At 39.2% G+C, this 26,293-nt stretch overlaps 1 protein-coding gene across 2 annotated transcripts in view; it reads right to left on the minus strand.

Annotated features, from left to right (window-relative positions):
* The window catches only part of PDZRN3 (PDZ domain containing ring finger 3), a 281,919-nt gene that overhangs the window by 122,847 nt on the left and 132,779 nt on the right, over positions 1-26,293 (minus strand). The window contains exon 1 of one of the 2 annotated variants that reach the window (XM_056804434.1): positions 1,708-3,357. The exons of the other annotated variant lie outside the window; for it this stretch is intronic. Within the exon in view, the coding sequence (XP_056660412.1) occupies positions 1,708-1,758 (51 nt within the window). The 5' untranslated portion in view covers positions 1,759-3,357. Of the gene's footprint in view, positions 1-1,707; positions 3,358-26,293 lie in introns of those variants that run through there. 2 annotated transcript variants of the gene reach the window in all.

Consider the following 26,293-nt stretch of genomic DNA (forward strand, 5'->3'; position numbering starts at 1 on the left):
GGTAATAAATACTGATATGAGTTTAAATTATGGTAAATATCATTGATATACAAATTATGCCACTTTAAACACCCCCCCTTCCTGTCTACCATAGGTTCTTCATCTGTAAAATGGGGACAATTATAGCACCTATTTTACAGGGTTGTTGTGAAAATAAAAGGAAATCATATTTGTAAAGCTCTTTGTAAACCTTAAAGTGCCATGTAAATGCCAGCTAGTGTGGCTGTGATGGCTGTTAATATTACCACTAGCTTTAAGTCAAGCTGGATTTTGAAGATTTATAAAAACATATGCTTATATATAAATGGGCAGCTAGGTGGTGTAGTATTGGGCCAGTCTAAATTCAGGAAGACTTATCTTTCTGATTTCAAATATGGCCCGAGACATCTAATAGCTGTGTGATCCTGGGCAAGTCACTTTACTGTTTGCCTCAGTTTTCTTATCTATAAAATGAGCTGGAGAAGGAAATGGCAAACTACTTGAGTATTTTTGCCAAAAAAAAAAAAGAAAAGAAACCTAAATGGGATCATGAAGAGTTGGACATGACTACACAACGAATACACTTACACTCATATTTCTATGTAATTATCTCATATAAATCAGAGTTATCATGCTATATTGGACAATATTAAAGTTTGAATTATTACCTACAGATACCATATTGGACATGCCCATCCTATAGGACCAGTATATATGGGATATAATGTAACCATCCTATCCCATTAAAATAAAGATACATGGGCATACACAGGTGTGTGATTCATGTGTAAAGAAAATATTCAATTTATAAAATAATTTAAATGATTCTTCTTAGTGGACCAAAATATCTCAAAGACTTTATCTTTTCAAAAACATCCATGTCATCTCTGATTTTAAGTCTACAGCACAGACTATCAGATGCCACCCATATAATGAATAATAAGCAAAGAATAATAAGCACATAATAAGCAAGACAGCCTATTTCAGAAGTTCGGAGGTGACACTTATAATCATCCTAATTTGCCAAGACAAACATTCCAAGACAACAGGAGGCAACGATTTTCATACCTACAAAGAGAATTCCAAAGCATCCTCGAGTTAACCTTGGGATGAAGACTTCAAAAGATCTCCATTTCTTTGCATTCTGTTGTGATGGCTGCTGCCAGTCCTAGCTGCCATTTTCAATTCAATGCTCAAGTCATATGGGATTATCCCAGTTACCCAGTGGGCTTCTGACTGTTGTCCCAGTGTGAGGTAATTGGAAAGTACTTTACTGTTTCCTCTCCACACCATCACTGGGGAGTTATATGTCCTGTCATCTTGTCTGAAGGGTCCTTGTTAGAGTTACACCTGTGGCTCAATCTCCTCTCTCTCTCTCTCTCTCTCTCTCTCTCTCTCTCTCTCTCTCTCTCTCTCTCTCTCTCTCTCTCTCTCTCTCTCTCTGTCTCTCTCTCTCTCTCTCTCTCTCTCTCTCTCTCTCTCTCTCGGTGTCTCTGTCTCTGTCTGTCTCTGTCTTTGTCTCTCTCGGTGTCTCTATCTCTGTCTCTGTCTGTCTCTGTCTCTGTCTGTGTCTCTGTGTCTCTCTCTCTCTCTCTCTCACACACACACACACACACACTCACTCATACACATGCACATCCTGATATCCTAATATTAGATCAATTGGAATGGACAGCATTTAGATTCCCATTTTTGAAACTGAACCGAAACACACAATCCACTGGTTACCTGTCTAATGGAAGCTTTGTTTTCTGCCAGGCAAGTCATCACAGCCCCCATGACCGTTGCAGAAGGAATGAGCCTAAGCTGAGCAGCTGGTATCACTGGCTGAGCCCAACAGCTTGAAAAAATGTCGTATGGAGCCTCACAGCTGAAGCCTAAATCAAATGTGAAATGCCATCTCGACCAAAGACAGTAACAGGTACCGTTGTCAAAGAACACAGCATCTCTCTTTCCTTCTCTCTCTCTCCTGTCCTGTTTACACTGAAATCTGGAGCCAAACTCCTGTCCTGGGTCGGCCAGACCAAGTTCACAAAATCGGAGCCAATCTGACTTGTTTTAGGCAAGCTTAAGGAAGTGGCCTGGCTTCCCCAATGACCAGAGTGCTAGGCATCCCATGTGACCTGTCTGTCAGTGCCCCCCCTCCCCACTACCCGTCACCCTTAATACTACATGCCAGGAGGAAAGGGGCTGCTTCTCAGGTTTCAGATACTCATTTAACATCAAATGCATTCTCCACAGGCTGCTTAGGAAGAATATTTGCAAACTGTGCCACTAATAAAATCGGGGCTGTATCTCATAATAAATAAATAAACAAACCAGCACATACACATAAATGAATGAATAAACAAATAGAAAAATGAGTGAAAAAACAAAAGAGACATTTAAATATAAATGTATATCTACACATGCCCAATCAAAATATAAACATAACACATATATGTCTATATGAATAAATACATACACATACACACATGCACATACAAGTATATGTTCTTTGTACTGAAAAGCAGACAGAGATCCAGCCTTTGAGCCAAGAAGAGTTGGGTTCCAGTTCTGTCTCTTATACATACCCTGGTCCCTTAGCTTTCTAACCAGAAGGTAACCAACCTCCATTGCTACAGGGAATTTTTTTCTTCTGGGTGCTCCTTATACCAGTGAAAGTCCAGCTCTATTCTCTATTGCTTAATTCTATATATTTATATAGTTTCTCACCCCATTCCCACTCTCACACCTCAGAATGTTGTTCTTTTCCATTTTATTTTACTATCTCTAGCATCTAGAGCAGTACTAAGCATATACGTCTTTAAAAAATAATTACCAAATTGTATTCCAGCTGTCGACAGATTAGCCCCTAACATCTTGTGTCCTCTCATTATTCTGAATGGTTCATCTGGAAGTGAACTACATTTTGAGTGAAAGGACCCGATCAAATCCTGATTCTACTTGTAACCTCGAGCAAGTCATCTCAGCTCACTGGACCTCCGTTTTAAAATAATTTAATAATTTAATGTCTCTACCAGTTCTAAATCAATGATCCTTTCTCATTCATGGCACAAAATACTTTGGAAATAATAAGTTGAAGACTTCCTTTTTTTTTTTTAATGGAGGGTGTTTACTTTTCTGCCACAATGGACTTCCTGGGCAAGGTGAGATATCAATGCTTCAGACTTCTTGTGTGTGAGGTCACAGAGAAAGAATGAGTGATTCGATCAAATTCAACGTGAATTCTTAGCACTAACCAGTAGAAAGTCAACTCCTTGAGGGCAAGGATCACTTCAGTTCCTTAGTTCTTGGTGCTTGTATCCCTAGCACTTAGCCCAATCCCTGATCTGGGCACACAGAAGACCCCAATGAGTGCTTATTGTGCTGAACAACTCTTCAAAGTTGTACATTTTTTAAAGCACTGTTTCATTTCTTTCTTCACTGCCCAAAGGTGAAGAGAGCTCCTGAGCTTTAAAGCTAGAAGTGATGTAAGAGAAATTAGAGCTTTTGTTCCCTCATTTGGCCGAGGAGAGATTTGGAGAAGCTGAGGGACTAAGCCCAAATTATAAAGCTGGTGCTTGGTAAATCAAAGATTTGAACCCAGACTGTGAGCACTGGGGCAGCTAGGTGATGCAGTTCATAGAGTATGAAGTCTGACGTCAGGAAGACTCATTTTCCGGAGTTAAACCTGGCCTCAGACACTAACTGCGTGACTCTGGGCAAGTCACTTAACCTCTGTTTGCCTCGGTTTCCTCACCTGTAAAATGAGCTAGAGAAGGAAAAAGCACTCCAGTATCTCTGCCAAGAAAACCCAAATGAGGTCATGAAGAGTCAGACACAACTGATATGACTCCATCACGAAATCTCTAATTAAATCTAGGGCACTGTACTGTGTTGAACTTCTATGAAAAAAGTCTGCTGTCATTATCTACATATTTGTTTGGTGTTAGTTGCTTAGATCTTAAATAAAATGTGTTAATAAACTGGCTGATTTTGTCTTTGTGCTCAACACTCCAAACCTCAACAAAACTAACTTTCTTTTGTTACTGGAGAAGTTCAAACTTGAATATTGCTGCACATTTACAAAAGCTACTCCAGGGAAGGTATGTGAATATAATTTATGTTTGCTTTATGCAAGGTCATTAGCTCTCCTACCAAACACTAATAGAGAAACAAAAGCACTTCATCTAACATTTATCAAGGGGAATTTTTATAACTTATACAATAGTATTTGGAAAACAAGTTTTATGGCAATGGCTTATGGATGATTATTTTATTAAAATAGAAAAGGTCCACTGGTTTTAGACTAATTCTTTTCTTAAGAAGTTGAAATTGTAAATTAATTTCCATCCACCTCTGACTTCGTCTTTTTGCATATTTTAAACATGTTCAAGCAGCCTAATATATTCAAGTAATCTCCACTTGTCATCAAGCATCAGAAAGCAACTAAAAAGTAAAACGTAGAGAAGAAACAAAAGAAATTACAATAATTTGTTCAACAAAATCCAGATATATGGAAACCCAGTCTTATTAAACAAGAAGAAAGCATTGGCTGGGAGCCAGAACGCCAGGCTTCTAGCTATAGGTTTGTCATTGCTAGCAGATGTCAACAGTGAAAAGTCACATAGCCTCCCTGGGCCTCAGTTTCTCTAGCTGTAAAATAATGGGTTTGATTAAATGATGTCTAAGCTATTTTCCAGCTTTGATGTTTTAAAAACAAAAGGTGGCAGAAAGTCTGTAAAAGGAGGGAACTGAACATTTAACTGCATAAAGTTCAAGGTTGTAGGAAAAGTCATTATATGTTATAAAGAAAGGATTATTAGAATTAAAAAATTAATTTCAATAATATAATTATATAATGCACTCATGTCCCAATTTTACCACATCCCCTCCAATTAATTATTTTCCTTTACTGCCATATTGGCCAATCTGATAGCTATAAGGTTGTACCTTAGAGATGTTTTAATTTGCATTTCTCTATTTAAGAGGTATAGAAGATTTTTTCATATGATTATTGATAGCTTTGATTTCTTCATCTGAAAATTACTCATTCATATCCTTTGACCATTTGTCAGCTATGGAATGATTTATATTCTTATAAATTTGATTTAGGTCTTTATATATTTGAGAAACGAAATCCTTAATTTCTGTAATTAAAAGTGGCATAATACTAAAAAAGTTGTATTAATAAGCTCATAATCATTAACGAATTATGATATGATGATGTTCTGTTGAGATTAAAAATATATTCACATATCCATACTTCCTGATCATATATTCAGGTACCTACCTAGGAAGTAGACTAATCTACTTTCAAACTGAGAAAAGTGATTTTCAATGGGCAGTTCTGAAACAGGAATCCCCCAAGTCCTCAAATATAGGGCATTACCAAAAGGAAGAAATGGTGCAGCTGAAAGGGGCATTAGATTTTGAATCAGAGGACCTGGGTTTGAATCCCATTTCTATCTCTTACTATGTATGGGTGAGACTTTGGGGAAAGTGATTTAACCTCTGTAGGGCTAAGTTCTATCATCTACAAAATAGAGAGGTTGACTTGGATTCCTTTTGATGTCCCTCGTCTTAAAATCTATGATCTACTTTTTCACAAAATGACAAACATGGAAATGTATTTTACATGATTACACGTGTGACATCTGTATCAGAGTGCTTACCTTTTCAAGGAGAGGGAGGGTGGGAAGGAGTGAGAATGGGAAAGAGGAAGAGAATTTGGAACTCAAAATTTTTAAAAAATGAATGTGAAAAAATATTTTTACATATAATTGCTGGAAAATAAAATATGATTTTAAAAAAGCAAACAATTTCTGGGTTCACACCTCAAAAATATCTTTAATCTAAATAAGTAACCCATGGGATGGATCTTTGGGGAAGGATCCAACAAAATCTCATGTGGGAAAATCTGGTGTTATGGCAACAAAGCTAGAGAAGTCATAGATTAGAAATGAGTGGGGCACATGCTCTCTTTGTGAAGTAAGGGCTGTGGTCTGATTCAGATGGACAGCTGGAAAAGGGTAGTGATGATGGAGGTAAAACCACGGTGCTTCCTGACAGGGTTGAAGTGTCTTGTCATCCTACACTTCTCATGTTGCTAAAATTGATCATGACATTAGTTAATATACTCAGTATGAAAATGATGACTCACATTCACGAGGCCTTATTTCCACCTTTGAAAACAAGAAATTGCTATAATGGTTTTTATACCCTCAGTTAGCCTTCAATTCACGGCTTTGTGATACAAGATTATCATTATCATCATGGTCTTCACTTGCTGGAGTCTTGGGGGAGGAAGAATTAAAATGGGGTGGAGGATGAAGGTTTGATAGCTGACTTCAAGACTGTTGGAGGTGGGTAGGTAGGTATCTCAGGGGATTGAGAGCCAGGTTGAAGATGGGAGATCCTGGGTTCAAATCTGACCTCTGACAATTTCTAGCTTTGTTATCCTGAGCAAGTTACTTAACCCCCAGTACCCAGCCCTTACTGCTCTTCTGCTTTAGAATCAATATACAATATTAATTCTAATATGGAAGGTAAGAGATTAAAAAAAATTAAATTAAAAAAATGTTGGACTGCCCCCTTTGAAGAGCCAATAGGCTAGTTTTGTTTTTTTGTTTTTGTTTTTTACTCCAGAAGTATGAGGAACATTTTATGGGAGATGGAAAAATGCAGATTTGGGTTTGGTAGATCAAGGAAAACTTTCCAAAATGACAGCTGTCAAAAAATGGCATGGTATACCTTGGAGGCTGTTCTTCCTCACTGGGGATAGTATTTGAAGAGGCTCAGGATGCTGTAGAGAGAATGCTGTTTTGGGTATGTGCTAAACCAGATAGCCTATCAAATCCTGTCCAATTCAGATTCTGTTACTGACTGATGGTGAGTGGTGCCTCTTCTTCCCTTATCTCGGCCACCCCTAGGTACACCCCTCCATCTTCTTGAAATTACTTTGAATTTACATCACAAATCTTGTAGCTCCCTCTCCTCTCCTCCAGTGGAATGTAAGCTTTAGAAGAGTTGCAATCGCTTTATTTTGTCTTTTTATCATCTGCACAAAGGGTAGTGTTTGAGGTCCTTTCTACCTCTACAACCAATGATTCTACAATCTACTCATCCGAATAAGTTCCCTAAGGATATCGAGTAGCCTTCGGTTATAGGAATTTATAGGTGGTAAAGTTAGTTCCAGGAAAATAATGCTTTATGCCACTAAATCATCCTGGACATCCCTTCAACTTCTCACAATTAGTGGAGTGCAAGTACAGATCACAGAGACTAGCAAGAATTCACTTCTAAATCTTGTCTAGGACACGGACCTGATGGAATATTTTAACATCTTTATGGGAAAACCCAAAGGAATATATAAGTTCCCTGAAGGCAAGGCTATTTTGTCTTTGTATCTCCAGGACTAAGGACAGTACCTGGCAAACAGTAAGTCTTTAAAAAGAAAAGCTTGTTGAATGAACAAATGATCCAGGAATCCAAATTTTAAACAGAAAGGTCAATTTTTAGGATTCACAAATATATGCTTGGCACCAATAGATGAACCAAATCATCTGTGATCCCATTATTCCAATGTAGGCTGATAGGGATCCGAGTCTAATTTTCAAATAATGGAGGCGGTCAGTTCTAGAGTCATTGACTTGGAGCTTGTTTACTTTGCTTTCCTAAGAAAAGTATATGATTAATTGAAACTAATTCAGAAACATTTGTCTCATTCTTCTTTTTGGATAAATGTGTGTTTTTAGAAAGCTTTTGACAAGGAAACAATCAAAGAAATGAAGAAATATCAACTTGGCGAGGGGGAATAAGGGCTCAAATTCTTCCTTTATCTATTATCTATAAATTGGCACCAGCCAAATCTTCACAAACACATATATTTCTTAGGATATGCTCATCTTCAAGACCCAAATTTTCTTAAATTTCTTAATTTTCTTAAAGCCAATGTTTCATATTACTTAGAAATACTGAATGGCAGAATTGGAAGGGCTCCAATGGATGTCCAGTCTAAAACCTACTCTGAAGCATGATTCTCACCCATCACATCCAGGGCTGACTTGAAAGAAACACTTAAAGCCACTCTTGGACAGATCATAATATTAGGAAGTTTTCCTTAAGTTAGGCTGAAATCTATTTTCATGTAACTTTTGGGAGGCTGTAATCCAAATATTACACTTTAGGCATAAGCAGACTTCAAACAGGTCCTCTCCTCTATTTGAATGTAAACTCCCTGTATTTTAGAAAATGGATGATGAAGCATTACTCACTTCTGACAGAGAGGTCATAGACTCTAAATGCAGAAATAATTGATCATTTTTTGGAAATGCCCAATAAAGTAATTTGTTTCTCTGAGTTTGCATATTTCTTGTGAGAATTTTTTCTTTTTAAAAAACATTTGTTTAATTGAAGGAATAAGGAGAGAAGATAAATATTTATTTGTTAATTAAGAAAAACAAAAGCATAAATTTAAAAAATAAAAAAAAGGAATGTAATCTCCTTGAGGGCAAGTGCTATTTTAGCTTTTCCTTTATATTCCCAATGCTGTGCTAGGGTCTAATTGCTTAAGAAATGTTTGTTGACTGACACTCTTGTAGAATTAGAGGTTCCAGTTCCTAGCACATCTTTTTCAATAAAACAGAATTGAATAAGTTTATTGGCTTTGAATTGAATTAGTTGAAATATTTATTAGAGTACAGACAATGCGAAGAGCTTATTTGAGTTTTGCTAGGTTAGTACTTGGACAATATATGCATTTTCTTTATAGACCTCACTCAAAGGTCTTCAGAAGCTAATATTCATTCAATGAGCATTTGTTAATTACTTACTAGGCACCAAGACAAATGTTAGGTGCTGAGAATGGTGATAGGTATTAGCAGAAAATGCCAGAGTTTGTACCTTATTGATATAGCCTTCTCCAGGAAGAGGGCTTTAATGTGGGCAGTGATTGCTTATAGATCACAGCCTGAGAGCTGGAAGAAAAATTCACAATCATCTAGTCTACTTCTATAACTTTGGAGTTGAGGAAACAGGCCTAGGGAGGTCAAGTGATTTTTCCAAATTCAAGTGTAAGAGTTTTGACTCCAGACTCCAGAATCAGTGCTCTTTCTGTTATACCATACCGAGATAGATAGATATAGATGGATGGATGGATGGATGGATGGATGGATAGATAGATAGATAGATAGATAGATAGATAGATAGATAGATAGATAGATAGATAGATACATACATACATACATACATACATACATACATACACACACGCGATAGACAGACAGACAGACAGGATATTTATTGTCAGACCTGGTATTGTATTCTGGGGATACAAATAAAGCAAAGCGGAAAATTCTACTCTCACAGAATACTGGAGGAAGGCAAAATATAATCAGGGATCTAGAACTGCAATGGAGAAGGAAAGGTACCCAACAAGAGGGAAGCAGCTAGCTCAACAAACAAGTGCTGAAATGATCCTTAGTACTATTAGTGTCCATTATCTTTTCCAAGCTGTGGCAGAATTCCAGGGATTCAGATGAGATTACTTTTCCCCAGGGCTGCATGTGATGCCTGAAAATACAAGCTTACAGTAGTGAGTAGTGGCTGATTAGATAAGCCCTGTCTTAAAGACCAAGCCATCCTTATCATTTGATTTCTATACTTAATCAAAATGGCGCCTGGCAATCTAATCTCTCTTTTGCCTAGGGGCACATTTCCAGAGTCTTTCTTCTAAATTCAATTTAGCATATATGTATTAATGACCTACTGTGTGCTCTGAACCCAATATTAAGAACACAAACCCCAAAAACAAAACAATTCATGATTTCAAAGATCTCATCTTACTGAAGAGATAAAGACTTGATAAAACATAAAATTTTATACAAAGTCAAGCAAAAGTCACTGGGGAGAAAGTGCTAAATCCTGAAGGTGAGGAAGGAATCAGGAAAGGATTCCTATATAAAGAGGCATCTGAGCTGAGCCTAGAAGGGAAAATAGGGATTCCTAGAGGTTTAAATGAGGAGTGAGAGTATTATGGGGGCGGGGGAGTGGGGTACAGCCTACTTAGCAAAAGAATTGTGGCAGGAAATAGAATGTCATGTAGAGAAAACCTGTGTCAGCCAGTATGACTAAAAATTTGTATAATTAATTTAAAGATTTTTTCTAGGTCCTATTCAAAGAGTAAATTTGCTAGTTAGTAGCAAATATTGCTCAGTTGTTTCCTCCTTTGTAAGATTATATTTCCCCCATTTTTTAAGCATATGGAATTACTAACATGGTAAAAGTCATAGCTTTTTTCCCCCCCTGTGTGATACATATTTAAAAACTTGGAAAACCTGATGAGCTGCTGAAAAACACAATCGCCATATACTGTTGTCATTTCTACATTTTTCCCCTCTATCTAAGTATCTAATGAGAATAGAAAATACAACAGGAACAACAAGGTTCTCTCATTTTTCTCATATCCTTCTATTCTAAACCACATTCATATAAAAGAAAAGCATGAGTTTACAATCATTTTTGAGGCCTGCAACAATTATGCAAAGGAAACATTCATGGAATACTCAAGCTGGTGAAACCAGTATGTTTGAAGAAAACTATTTTAGAGCCATTAAGAAAGAACACTACAACATTTTTTAATAACAAGCGCTAACGATAATCAATCCAGTTTTCCAAGGAAAATACCACATCCAACACAGAATTTTGCAATGAATTGAAATGAGCACAACTGAACATCCACTCGGATGTCTACTATTTTTGACAGATTAGTTTAACTGTGGAGAAAGCTTCTTCTGCTTTTGTTCATTTATACAATGATGACTAGAGAGGTTTACTACCTAAAAGCTAAGTATCTGAGGCATGACCGACCACCTTGTCCCAGCAGCTCCCCATCTAAATGCAAGTGCTTTGAGATTAGGGGCTCTTTTTATATTTGTATCTCTAGCCCTCTGAACAATTCTTTGCACATAATAAGCACTTAATCAGGCAACTAGGTGGTTCAGTAGACAGAGCATGGGTTCTGGAGTAAGAAAAAACGCACCTGAGTTCAAATCTGGATTAAGACATTTACCACCTGTGTGACCCTAGGCAGATCACTTAACCCTATTTTGTCTCAGTTTCCTCATCTGGAAAATGAGCTGGGGAAAGAAATGGCAAACCATTTCTACCAAGAAAACCCCAGAGGGGGTCACAAAGAATCAGACATGACTGAAAAACAACTCAACAACAAAGCAGCTCTTAAAAAATATTTGTTACTTCCTTCCTTCATTTATTCTTGTAATGAGTACCCTCTGGGAGAAGCCCATCTATCAGTGATTTCTCCATCCTATGAACTGTTGTAGAATTTTGCCCCTCTTATTGTAGTTACATGTGGTTTTATTTTATTTGGGGGTAAATGTCTATCTTCATGAAAATATCTCCAATCACAATGTGTGTGTATGTGTGTATATTCTTGTCTACTTACTTCTAAGTCAAATCTCCCATTACCTATTGTCACCCTCTCAAAAGAGCTGCAAGTGTCTCCTCCCACCTCTCCTCCCCCCTAGAATATTTGTCTCTATTTTTCTTTTGCTGTGATCATGTATTTATCTCCATTAGCTAATACTTAACTATCCATACATTTAGCCCAAATCAAGGATGAAGGGGGGGGTGGTTTGAACCCTACCTGGGTGTAGGGAGGGATGAAAGACACCCCAGGACACTGAGAGCTTTCTGGGCTATGGAAGGGGAGAACAAACACCTGTAGGGCTCCCCACCTAGCCACCATCCATTTGACTGACTCACTCCTTCCCTACCATGTTCTTGATAACAATATCCTGCGACCTGGTTGATGATAAGGCAATTAGCCTAACTTAAAACCAGAAAAGCAATCCTAGGCATCAGAGGTATGCTTCCAGAGACACAGGGCAGAATGAAAAACCTTCTATCTTTTGTACTTGGTGCTTGCTTTTAGGATAAAATGATCCTTTTGTCTACAGCCAAGAAAGGTTTTTAGATTCAATTCCATTTTGAAAAGTGCAGACCCCTACTTACCCCATTTAGGGAGGATAAAATATTCGCCACCTTTTAAAATCTATTTCATGATTTCCATCTAGTTTGAGAAATAGATATATTCATACTAGATAAAAAAAAAATTTTTCCAATTCTTCAGCATTTTCGTTTTTCAACCATTTCTACTTGGTTTACAATATAGAAAAAGCTGCCTCAAGTCCTGTGAGAAGTGTCTTTGTTCTAAAGCTGCCCTTAGAGTCGCTGCCATGTTTTCCAGGTAGCCTGTGTTATATGGGTTGGCTCTGACGTCTCTGTAACCAAGGATAATCGAGGTCACCAGACCAAGCAACTCATTTCAAAGACGGGATATCGAGCCCCCTGATGAAATATGAAAATGGAGTCATTTGTTTGGAGGTTCCCCAATATTCAGATATATGATGAAGGACTCCCCGGCCCACCAACAAGACGAATGATCTCCCGGGGACTCAGTTTCCTCTCATTTCAATGGACTCAGCAGCTCTCAAATCCTAGTAGGTGACGTTTTCTCTCTTTGTACTATACTGCCATCTAGTGGAATTTGTAGCAAGTGCAATTCACTTTTCAGAAAACAAACTTAAGAGGGAAACTTTAAGCCAAGAAAAGTAGTCAAGAATTTGGAATTCAGTAACTTCTGCTAGAATTGCTGGAGGGTATGCGTGTTGGGGAGGGGGGTTGGGGTGGTAAATGCCCATAGATGAGGTTTTAGATCAGTTTCTAAATTAAGTTTTCCCCCAAGGCTTCATTACTAAGATGTTCTCTGCTCAGTAAAAGTGACATTTCATTGTCATTCAGCTTTGGTTAGGGACTACTAGCTCATTTCACAGAAATGGAGAGTGAGGGGCTAGCTTTGTTTGCTCTGCTGACCAAATCTAAGCCTTCATTTGATCAGATAGCATAGATCTGTGTCTAGATTTAGCCCATATCATGTGCATCTGGTTTTTTGATGAAAGGACGAAGACCCAGAGAGACAGAAATAAACGTTCCTGGATTCACTTGAGTAGAGCACAGGACCCAGTGCTCTCTGCAACAGCTCTGGCCAGTACACAGAATAATTCTTGGGTCACAGCCTGAATCTGATTATCCCTAAATTAAGAATTCCTCCATACCGATCAACACTGCCTGCTGTCCACTCCCCTAAGTTCTCTGAAAACTGAAACTGATTGCACATCTGTGGGGTTGCCTTCTGAATGTCGAGGGGGCACCATCCAGTGCTATTTACCAGGCACGTTGCAAGCCTTAAACAAGAGAACCCAAGCACATTTCCCCAAACATAACAGCTCCCTTGTATTGGAAGGCAAAGTTCTGAATGACACCAAGGATTTCTCAAATAATTTGGACCCAGCTAGGAACTTCTTTGGGAAAGAAAGACAGCAAAAATGAAGTTAAAAGGAAAAAAAATCCACATATTACCCACATGCCATGGAAGCTTTTATTCCAAAATGATGCAGCGATCAGATTCTGCTCCCTTACCAGGGAGAGAATTTGGCTTGGCGTGTTTTTATCTCCTACATGAAGGCATTTGAAGCTCAATTGTCCCCATCAGTGAAATGGAGCTCCTTGGGGTCATGATATGAATGTGTCCTTAAAGGATGAATGAATGGACAAGGAAGATGCTTCCCTGGCACTCCAGATTTCAGAATGGATGTCTTAGAACCTTCACACTGCTCATTCCTGTTTTATTTGGTGCCCTGACAGGAGTTTGACAAAGCTAGCTTCAGAAGCAAGCCTACCTTTGTTGATGCCCAAGTCCCCTCTGGACCAGATTCCCATCCCTTCTCCATTCTTTCTCCACTCTCATTCTCACCATTAATTAAAACTGTTAGGTAGTTAAACACATAGGAATCTAGCCTTAGTAAGCAAGTGTTAGGTAACAAATGAACTCACATAAAATTTACATGTGATTTAATTAGCTGATAATGGGTCATTAGTTGCACAGCTAGAGAAATGAAACACATTGTTCTGGAAACATAAAGGCACTATTCAAGAAGAAGAGATGTTTGTTCTGAGCACTTCTCTGCTCAGCAAACCACCTGTGCAAATAAGGGGGGAAATTCAGATGGACAAGCAGGATTTTTATTGCTTAAGGAGGGTTTTCATCTCCATGACAACTTCGAGTTCAAAATAAAAAGGGTATTTTCTGTGGTATGAATCCTGGATCTCCGAATAGTCTTGAATTCTGACGGAACATGCGACTGGAGTCTTATCAATGGGTGACCATCACTGAACATGGCAGCCCCCGCCCAGTGATCAATGGTTAGTGTTTAGAAGTGTCTATTCACAAACAATACTGAATGCATTTCTTAAACTTTTCATTTTCCACAAATGAAGTCATGTTTGAGCCAATAGCTCCCCACAAGCACTCATGGAAAAATCGACGTATTTTTTTTCCTTTTCAAATTGTATATGGCTTTCCATTGGAAAGTTTATATCTAGATAAGATTAATTTGCCCGCACTTTATAAACATTAGCCGTGCCAATGTAAATTACAACCGTGCATATATTTTAATATTGAATGACAATATTTAGAGCTGTGGTTGCCTGTTATATAGAAAAATATAGTTCATACATATAAGAACTTTCCATGAGAATTTCTTAAAATAAGCATGGATAATAAGAATTGAGCGAACTCATTAAAATTCACATTGTTCTGTGTCTGAAGAGATAACTTACCTAGTCACCCCCCCCCCCAGGATTTATCTTTAGTCAGCTGATAAAGAAATGCAGAAATACATTTTTAAAAGATGCTCTTCATTTCAAGGAATAAGTATGTTTGCCCCAGAAGAGAAAAGAGGGGTTGTTTTTAGTAAGTAATGAAGATCCAGAACTTTCTGGATCTGCTTGCAACTGACCAGTCAACTGACTACACGTAGCTTGGGGCAGTGAGCGAAACTGGACCTGGAACATTCCTGACCTGGAAAGTAGAAGGGGCATTGCAACTTTGCTCTGGTTCTGGCTTCAGGATACTCTAAGGAGCTTTTGATTCACTGCCAAATCCTCCAATCTTGTTTTGTCATTAGCTTTACTAGAGGGAGATATTTACAAATATGTTCAGAGTGAGCTTAAGGCATCAACCCCCCCCCCCCAACTGGAATTTGTCATTGACCTTTGTCACGAAGCAAGGCTCACGCTCACGTGGGCTTGCAACCGTTTGCTCTGGGGGCTCATTTTAATTTTTTGATGAGGTGATGTTTCCTGGCTTATGAGTTGTAGGAATAACCTCATTTGACCAAAGAAATTTGAATCTGCTCTCTTCCATGTTATTGAGGTTTCGGAGAATGCTAGCCTCAGACCCGGCTCTTCTCTCTTTCTTAGACCATCCCCATCCATGAGCCACTGGTTCGAAACTTTTGGGTAAGAAGCTCCTGGGGCTCAATCATGAACCCAACAACATGGAAATTAAGCTAGGAAGTCATTCTGTGAGTGGTTCACATATTAGATGGGGAAATTTTTAGAACCGATATCACTTCTGACAAGGGATACAGATTAAATGGGAAAGTGTGCAAAGGAGGGAATACAACATGGTGGTGAGGGCCACAAGTTAATGCTTTATGAAGATCAGACCAAGGAATTGAAGGCTTTTAACTCAGGAAACAAATGGATTTTGTAGGACTATTAATTTAGTGCATTGATTGCCAAGTATCTGTCTGAAAGGTTATCTCATAAAGAAGGGTTCAGAGGTATTCTATGCAGCCCCAGAGGGTAAGATCAGAAGAAAAGGGGGTGGAAGAATTTGTGAAGAAGGAAATTTAAGCCCCTCTCTCCCAATTAGAGTTCATCAAATTCAGAATGGACTGCCTCTAGAGGTAGGAGCTTCTCTTCAATCATGATCTTCAAGCCTGGAAGTGATGCTATAAAGGGATTCCTTTTCTGCCTGGATGGCCACTGAGGGCCCTCACAACTCAAATCCAGTGGCCTTTATGGTCACTGTAAATATTTTATGTTCATATTTTCTGGGATTTGGAGGAAATTATATATCCATGGAAAATGTTTAAACATATTATTATTATCATCATATATCTGTAGAGTGCTTAGCAGAGTGCTTGGCACATAGCAGGCACTTAAATGCTTATTCCCTTCCACTCTTAAACCAGGGTATTTTAGAAACTGTCATTGGGAAAGGGATCTAAAAGTGGGGGTGGGGAGGCACTACGAACAAAAGAAATAAGAGTGACAATCTGTGAGTGAATATGGAAAAATTAAAAGTCTAAAAAACTAGGAGCAGCTAGCTGGTTCCATGGATTGTGAGTCAGTCCTAGAGATGGGAGGTCCTGGGTTCAAGTCAGATCTCAGACACTTTCTAGCAGTGTGACCTGGGGCAAGGGGACTAGTCCTACATTGCCTAGCCATTACTACTTTACTCTTCTTCTGTCTTGGAACCTATACACAAGCATTGGTTCTAAGATGGAAGGTAAGGTTTACAAAATATATTTACTCAACAATAACTTTGTAAGTAGAGCAGTCTGGGACCACCGAGGCTGTTGGCAAAAAAAAAAAAAAAAATCTCTCTCCAGCCTAATAGGCTAAGGTCATTAAAATGTCACAGTATGGCACAATACCAATGACCCAAAGTCAGAAGGAAATGCTTAAATGACATTCAGTTGAAGCTGCTTAAGAAGGCAAATTAGACATTTTTATCCAAAGTGGTTAAAAGTCGGAACAATAAGATTCTGTTATTTGGAATTCCTTATTTTCTGGAAACAGTTCCTGTAATTTCATTTACAAAAAGATGAGCCTGCAGATTGCGTGTGGGCTACCTTAACCATTAAGACACTCTGTTTGGTTGTTTGGGGTTTCTTTCTGCTCAATTCTAAAAACATTTTCATCTTACATAGAACCTGAAAGCTCTGTTCCCAAACAAAGTAAAACAAATACGCTCCAGACATCATCTCTTCTTTCCCACTTCACAGGCAGGTCTCAAATCAAAACCATCTTAGGGCTTGTTATGCATTTACATGTACCCAAAGATAACATTGAAAAGTCTCCCTTGATTGAGAGACCACTATAGAACCCTAAATGTTTTTCCAATGAAACACACGAAATCAGCATCTCTGGAACTCTTTGTCTTTCCTTCCATTCATTGGAGAAAAGGTGGCAGGGCAAGTAAGAGAGGTAAGAGTTCAAGACTTGGAAGAGAGAAAGATCTCAACTAGAATCCTGTATCAGACACTTACTAGCTGTATGACCTTGGGAAAGTCACTTAACCTCTGTTTGCCTCACTTTCACAAATTTGTAAAACTAAAAAGAGTTTGGTCTCTTCCCCCTCTCAATTGAGTATCTCAATAGATACTCAAGAACCTACTGTGGTCAAGCACTGAGTAGGATCTTTTCATAGGGAGACAGGGGAAGACACTGAAGAAATAGAAGACTTGGTATCTCTCCTCAAGAACTCCCAGTATCTTTGTTAGGATGTAATAATTATAATAGCAAATGAGAATGAGATAATAATAATAACAACCATGATGATGATGATGATGATGATGGTGATGATAGCTGATGTTGCTCCAGGACTGTAAGGTTTTCAAAATCCTCTCCGTCTATTACTGCCTGTATTCCATCCAGGATTACAGATGACAATCCATCCTTGCCTTTTCTTCCTGTATGACTCACCCGAATCCTCTCATAAATCTTCTCCAGGGGTTAGGGGGTGAACGTGGGTCCTCCCAACACGCTGCAGGCTTAACTCATGCTATTTTAACATTCCGTGGGTATCAGGGCAGAACGAAAGCTGCTCATCTGTCATCCTTTGCTCTTACTATATGAACTGTCTATTGCCTTTGCTAGTCATACATCTCTTTCATTATATATTTGATGCTTCTTCTCAGACACAAGTCATCATTGCTAATATGTCACAGCCTAATGAGATATGTCTCCAAAGAATCTCTTTTATGCACTCTATCGGAAGGAAGAAAGGCTTCGAACAGTAATTGCGCTTCAGAACAGGCAACATTCCCCATTTCTTTGGGGAAAAAATGAGAGGGCAACAAGAAGGGTGAAGAGCAGACAGGTCTATGGCACTGAAAGGACATGGGATATTTAGCAGCCGAAAAGAAGCCCCTAAGGCAGAAGATGTCAGCTGTCTTTAACATTGAAAGGCGATTTTGTGGGAGATTCTAAGACTTGCTCTATTTGGTGGCAGGGGACCAATGTAGGAGTTATGGGTTCAAATTGTAAAGAGGGAAATTTAGGGTTGATGAGATGGAAAATGATGCCACCCCTCCCCAGTTAGAGCTGAGGGAAAACTGGACCCTCCAGGTGGAATGGATGTGTCCTCAACAAAGGTCTTTGAGTAAACTCTAGGGGGGTGAAGCGATGGCTGTTCTTTTTTTGGATTACAAGGCTCTTCATTCCTCTTTCACCTTTGGAATTTCTTGATTCTATGAGTAACCCTTTGTGAATGTGAGAATTACCTTTCCACCACAAGATGTCTCCGTGGAATCAGTGCTAGAGTGAGTTTTTGGCATCAACTGTTTTGGAATCAGAAGACATTATAAGCTATGTGGAGCAGTGGAAAGAGTGCTGAGCTTGGAGTCAGAAAGACCTAGGATCAAATACAGCCTTGGACACTTAGCCAAGTGACCCTAGATATGTCATTGGACCCCCCCCCCTCCACCCCGCCTTGGTTCTCTCACTGGTAAAATGGAGATTGGGCAGCTCCAAGACACAGTGGATAGTGAGTTGGGGTCTGGAGTTGATAACACTCATCTTCCTGATTTCAAATCTAGCCTCAGATGTCTACTCGTCATATGACCCTGGGTAAGTCCATCATCTGTAAAATGAGCTTGAAAAGAAAATGGCAAAGCAGGCTAGAATCTCTGCCAAGAAACTCAAATGGAGTCATGAAGAGTTGGACTCAAATGAAAAAGAGGAAGATTAACAGTGCCTACCTCTCAGAGTTGTTGTGAGGGTAAAATGAAATAAATGTTTATAAAGTGCCTTGCAAATCTTAAAGTACTTTAAAAATGCTCTGAGGATGATGATGATGGTGATGGTGATGATGATTATGACGATGACATCTAACCCAAGCTAGGCGTATGACCTTAGGCAAATCATTTCACTTCTTTGGGCTATAATTTACTTCTCTGTAAAACACAGGGAATTTGGTTAGTTGATCTTATGCCTGGTGCATAGTAGTCACTTAAAGGTTGACTTAATTGAATTGATGCCTATCTAAGTCTCCTTTAAGTTCTCAATACCTATATGAAGAATTCTCAACCTAGGGTCTGGGAAATTAAAAAAAAATCTTGAAAAGGATTTCAATATAATTGGTTTTCTCTGTAATCTTATGTATTTTATTTGATGCATTTACAAACATTTTCTGAGAAAGGGTTCATAGGCTTCACCAGACTGCCCAAAAGGTCCATGTTAAAAGGTTAATCAATACATACATATCAATGTTTATATTTTTATAGCCACACATACATGTACACATATGTAAATATCTGTGTATGTGCATGTGCATGTTCCAATGTTCTCCAAAGAGCTCTGGTTTCAGCCAGAGAGAAGCAGGAAATCAGAGTCAATGAAAGAAAAGCAAACACTAAGATCCCAGAATGTGCAATTCTGTCATCACTAGGGTCAGTTCCAACATGTAATAAGGAGGGTGAAATGGTTTAAATAACAATCAAATGAGTCTTTTTTGGTCTAGATAAAAGTTTTGCAAACTTGAGCATCTTTTCTTATCAAGAAAACAAATGGCCACTAGGTGGCTTCTTTGGAGTGGGATTTGTTCCCATCAGGGTTAATCTGAAGCCATCTCTTCAGAATTTTGGTAAATATTTGGCTTCAGATGCTTCCTGGCTGTATGACCCTGGGCAAGTCACTAGCCCCTACCACTCTTCTTCTGCCTTAGGACCAATATACGTTAGTGACTATAAGATGGAAGGTAAAGGTTTTTTGTTTGTTTGTTTTTTTAATGAAAAAGGCTTATTTTGGTGATCCCAATTCTCTACCCACTAGGGATCCCAGCACATGGGGAACCCCATTTCTAGGCACTGAAGAAAATTGATCCAAGTCTCTTCTCTAGGCCTTCTACTCAGATGAGCTGAACAAGTAGGCAAACAAAGGCAAAAATCACACTTTCCAGAAGGGTGGCAGGTCCAGCATTATGGACAGGATTTAAAACTGGAAAGACATGGATTTGATCTACTCCAAACTGCACGTTTTGCAGAGGAGGAAACCAAGGCAAAGAGAGTTGAACTTACTTGCCCAGGACATAGCAAACTGTTTATCTGTTGATTGATTGGTGGACCAATTGCTCAAGGTCATTCAGGTAAACTACTGGCTAAGATTCAAACTCGGTTCTGCTGACTCCAAGTAGAGCATTCTCAGACCCCACACAAACAAAAGCAAGTGGCTGGCTTGGAGAAGGATGGATACTTTCATATAGAAAAAAGGGGTTGAACTTTTTGAAATGAAAGCTCTTACGTCATTGCATTTGGGTAGCAAACATTTTGCTCAGATAGGCAGAAACCCACTTAGCCCACCAGGAAACTTTCCATTGCCAATTGGCTAGGCTGTAGCTTTGAATCATTTAATATTGTGATATTCTAAGATCTACACCCACACATCATTGCTACAGGAAGATTTGTGGTAACAAGATGAGTCTTTGTCCTGGGGAACAGGTTGTAATCATTAATAGCATTGTACATTTTCCCAGATGCAGTACAAGTTGCTGAATAAACTCCTTGTCCATCTGTAATGTTTGACACAGATTTTACTCAATCTCTTTGTCTGTCTCTGTCTCTTTGTGTCTCTGTCTCTATCTCTCTGTCTCTGTCTTGATGCTTCTTGTCTCTTGGAGATCACACACCCTCTAACAGTAGATGCCCCAAAGGGTTCTGTGCTGGACATCCTTCTCTTTCCTCCCCATTGAACCTCAGTGATCTGCCATCCTATGTTGAAGATTCTCACATTTACCTCTCCTGCCCAGGCTCCCCAATGGCCTCTAATCCTGCATCTCCAGCTGCCTTTCACTTATTTCCAACTGCCTAATGGACATCTTAAATTAAACATGCCCAATTAACTTTACTCCTCACAGTTTCCCTATTACAGTTGAGGGCATCACCATTCTCCCAGTCTGTTAAGCCCCTCACTGTCTCTCATCCCAGCTGTTGCCAAAGCCTGTGATTTTACCTCTGCAACATTTCTTGAGTACCATCCCTTCTCTGACACTGACCCCTCCTGTACACATTTTCAGCACCTCACACCTAGGCTATTATAATAGCCTACCAGGAGCTCTTATTGCTTATCATGGCTCTCCTCACTCCAATCCATCCTTCATAGTGATTTTCCTAAAATGTAGGTCATTCTTTACTCAATAAACTCCAGTGTCTCCCTACTGCCTCTAGGATCCAATATAAACTTCCTTGTTGGGTGTTCAAAGCTCTTCATCACATAGACACCTTACACCTTGCCACTCACTTCAATCCGATAACATTAGCCTCTTGGCTTCTCCAAGAATAAGGCAGTCCCTCTCTGGGCTCTGAGCATTTTCTCTGGTCATCCCCCAGGCCTGGAATGCTCTTCCTCCTTATCTTGACCTACTGGCTTCCATCTCTTCTTTTAAGCCTCAATTAAAATCCCATCTTGTACCAGAAGCTTTCCCCAACCCCTCTTCATTCTAGTGCCTACCTTCTGTGAATTAGCTATTTCTCCCAAATAGAACTTATATATCTGCTTGCTTCCTGTCTCCTCCATTAGACTGTGAGCTCCCAGAGGGCAAGGGCTGTTTTTTGACTTTTTTTCATCCCCAAACATTTAGCACTTAATTGTAATTTAAGTAACTTAACCACTTAATAGTAGGTACTCAATCAATGTTTATTGATTGATTTTATTGATTGCCTGGCTTTTGTGGATTTCAAATGATGATCTATGCATAATAAATGGTATAAGGTCTGTCAATGGGGAAAAGTATCATCAGCAAAGCATGTGGAATGACTGTGCAATAAAAGCAAAGGATAGCAGAGAAAGAGCTCATGTGGTGTCATGGTACCCACAAGGTAGAAACAGACCTAACAATAGATCTCTAAACACCATGGGTAGATCTCCAAAAGATCTAAGTAATAACATGGTCAATAATTCAATAGAATGTGGGACAGGTAGGTGGCTCAGTGGATTCAGAGCCAGGTGTAGAGACAGGAGGGCTTGGGTTCAAATCTGCCCTCAGGCACTTCCTAGCTGTGTCACTTAACCCCATTTCCTAGCCCTTACTACTCTTCTGCCTTACAACCAATACACAGTATTGATTCTAAGACAAAAGGTATGGGTTTTAAAAAAATTCAACAGGATGAACTGGCATAGGTGAATTGAGATCTGAAATAATGGAGGGAATATATCTCTCCAGTAGTACACAGATCCATTTCAGTACTGATGATGGATACTTATAAATTCTGGGAATATAAAAGAGACCTTGGAGGCAGCTAGTAGTAGTCCAACACATGCCTCAACAAGAATCCTGTCTATAAAACTGCCCACAGTTTATTTAGAGTTTTTTCTTCTTCTTTAAGACTTCTATTGAAGGTGATATGACCACCTCCCAAGGCAATCCATTCTACTTTGAGTTAGTTCTAATTATTACAAAACCCTTCCTTCTATCCAATATAAATGGAATCCAAAACTTCTACCAGGAATGAAGTCGATCCTCATTTCTGCCTCCTAGAATTTCTTTAAGAAGTCTTTCTTCCATCTCTAATGCAATTAGTTCTCTCTCCATCAAAATTACCTTCCATCTAGTTGGAATGATTGATTGATCCCCATTTTATAAATGAGGAACCTGGGACTTGGAAACTTTAGATGAGGTGCCCAGAATCATGCAGGGTTAGAAAAAAGATTTGGTAACTATCTCTCTAGAGATAGATACTCTTTAGAGAGAATAAATACATGTAGTGAATGAGGAACAGTAAGAAGGGCAGATTTCCTGGACTATAAAGCATGTGAAAGGCAGTAAGTAGCATTCAATGAAGCAAGAAGGCTAGGAGTCAGGAGGTAGATGGTTTTCTGATGCTCAACCGAGAAGCTGATATTTGATGCTAATAGTAATAGGGAGCCATTGGGGTTTGGGGAGGCAGGTCTGCAGGCAAAATCACTTTGGCAGCTGTCTGAAGGACAGGTTGAAGTGGATAATGACAGCACCGATTTCACAGGGTTCAAAAGAGATCATCAATATGAAGTGCTTTGCAAACCTTCAAAGATTCCAGTTAATCTACAAATCCAGGACCTTCAATCCATTCTAATATGGACTTTGGTCCCTTCACATTTCTGAACTGCTGCCTTCTATGATGTCAGTGTTGTACCCAGAACTGGCCTGAATATAAACCCTCCAGATGTGGTCTGATAAAGGCAGATTACAAAAGGATCACCACCTCCCTCCTTTTGGATTTTGAGCCTCTCAATAGAACATTCCAGCACCACATTAGTTTCCTACAATGTCACACTGCTGACTCATTTCAAGGTTACAGTCCACGAAAGACTTTTTCTCACACATGTTGCCATGTAGCCGTGCCCCACACTCTCAGCTTGTACTGGGATTTTAAAAAATCAACTTTAAAAAGACTAGAACTTAACAGAGATCTTATTGAATTTCATTTTATTAGATTCAGCCCTATCTGATCTTTTTTTAAGACCCTAACTCTGGCAGCTAACACATTAGCTCTCCTTCCCAGCTTTGTGGCCTCTGCAAATTGGATCAGGCGTGCCAAGAGAGCTCCCTGGGCTGAGAAACAAGATGGCTGCCCACCTAGCCTCATTTGTGTTTGAAAAGTATTTTCCAGCCTTTTGGCTGAGGGCATCGTGCTCACTTTGGCTTAGCTAGTGATTCAAAGGAAGCCAGTCCAAGTGGTGGTAACTTTGTTTTGCTTGTAGAAATACTACTGGCCAAAGAAGTCTGAGTAAACACGACAGAACTTCCTGCTTGAATCATGGTACCCAGACAAACCTCTCCTTCCATTATGCATGTGCAAACTCCTGCCAAGGAGCCTATCTGAGAAAAACTTGAGCCTCACTTCCTTCTCAAAGTATTAGATGTGAATTGGTGAAATGTTTATCATTAAATATCATCTTTCTTGTGCTGTCTTTAAAAGATAACACACCAAAAAAATAATAGGGGGAGAAGATCAGGACTGGAATGTATATTAGGAAAGGATTAATTGGTAAAGCAAAAATTTCCTATAGGAGATAAGTATTTTAACTATTAGGACCTTAGGCTCACAGATTTAAAGCTAGCAGAAACCTGAGAAGTGATTTAGTCTTGAGGTTCTCAAAGTCTATTTCTGGGTTATGCCACAAACTGAAAGGGATTTCAGTTGGATTTGCAAAAGAATGCAAGTCTCCCTCACTGGTCAAAACTCATTCAGATTTGCAATCTCCATGCAATGCCCCACTTTCCCATAATGCACCTCAAATTTGATCAAGAACCAGTGGTCTAGTCCAGTGTCCCTATTTTCTGTTAAAAGTCTTTAATAGTGTCTCAAGCAGTAATTGCCAGATTCTGTTGAAAATCAATTTTTTTTCCCTCTGTGACAACAAGCAAAAGCATTTTTAAAGCATTACAGGTTTGTTTCTGCAGCAATTCAAAACCAACATGTGCTTTGTTAGGCAAACTTTGACATAGTAGTTTTATTGTAAGCACTCAATGGATAAATCTAAAAAGAGTATTTATGAGTAGAATACTAAGGGTCTCACAACACATTCTGTGCCTGTTGCTGAAAGTTGTTCTGGTAAAACAAAATCATTGAGGATCACAGATCTAATTTAAATCTTTATTTAAAAATTAATGAATTGACCCAACATCAGGCAAGAGTAAGGAACAGTCAGAATTTGAACCCAGGTCCTCTGACTTGCCATCCAAAGTCCTTTCCAGTAACCTATTACTTTTTTTACCAACAGCTTCACAATTATCCAGTTTGTGGATTAAATGGGATCTGTGCCTCCCTTCTTCCTATCTCCTACACCTAACTTTTGGGATCTCTTGTCTAATTAGTAGTTCCCCAAGCAGAAGGTCCACAAGTAGGAAAAGAAAAGGGGTGAAGTTTAATGTGTGCTTAAATGATTTGATGGGTAGAAGGGTGATTGTTATTGGCAAAAATTAGGTTTGAAAGCATTTAAACCTCAGTTTTGCACTCTCCATTCTGGTATCTCATTGAGGAAGTGGTAGTAGCAGAAGGGAAAAGAGAAGCAGCTAGCATTATAGTGCTTTATAAACATTATTATTGCCACAAGTCTGGGAGATCTGTTATTATTTTCCTCATTCCACAAATGAGGAAATTGAGGCACAGAGAGAGAGAGTGATTTCCTGGGACGTTGTAGCTAGTAAAAGTCAAAAATGGTTTTTGAACTCGAGTTTTCTTAGAGTCCAGGTCAGCAATTAGAGGGTGCAGCGCCATTGGAATGCGCATTTTTTTCTTTTAGATATGGATTGGATTAGAGGACCATGGAGGTCCCCTTCAATTATGGATCTAACCTCTTGGCAATAAATTTACACAGCTATGGCCTGACAAGAAGGGAAGGTCTCCCGCCTCAGGATATTGTCCAGAAGTGGGTTTGTAACCTCAGTTTTCCTTTTACTTGGATCCTTGTGGGAGAAAGCATGGTTAGAGTCCTTCTTCACAAAACACACAGCCTGTTCTATCTTGGCAATCTGCCAGAGACAGAGGGGAGCCACACTGAGGTATGACACAAAGCACATACTGCTCTGGTGGTACGGCAGCCCTTGGGTTGGCTTGTTTCATTTCTACTTGGTTTTGTTGTGTTTCATCAAATCTGCCCAAGATGCTTTCTGTATGAGGGTTGTGCAGTATTAATGGATGGCCACTGTGGGTAGAGGGATGAGCTTCCCAGGAGCTCCCATGAAAGCATGGCAAGCCCTATGTGGAGGGCACATAAAACAAATATGGATAGGGCCATTTATAAAAGCCCAAATGGAACACTGCAGTCATCAGCAAAGACAAGAATGGGAGGGAGGAAAAGCAGCTTGTGCTAGCAAATGGAAAATAAGTCCACACATTGGGAGCCAGGATTTGCTGTCTCATTTAAAACAGACACCTCATTGTGTTCGATTTAAAAGATGCTATTAGAGTGGCTTTTTTTTTTCTTTCCCTTTTTGGCCTCCCAGTAAATCAGAAAAGTCTATTTACACTAACTAGTTCCAATCATCTGGGAGAATACATAATATTTCTATTGCACAGAAACCATGGATGTCAACAATACCGAAGAAGCTTCGGGAACCACGAGTGACATGGATGTGTTTGAGGACAAGGGCTCTCTCTGTGTCTGGAAGACTTAAGGCAACCCTCTAGTTGTTGTTGTT

The sequence above is a fragment of the Monodelphis domestica genome, chromosome 7 (genome assembly GCF_027887165.1).
Source record: "Monodelphis domestica isolate mMonDom1 chromosome 7, mMonDom1.pri, whole genome shotgun sequence".
Taxonomy (NCBI): domain Eukaryota; kingdom Metazoa; phylum Chordata; class Mammalia; order Didelphimorphia; family Didelphidae; genus Monodelphis; species Monodelphis domestica.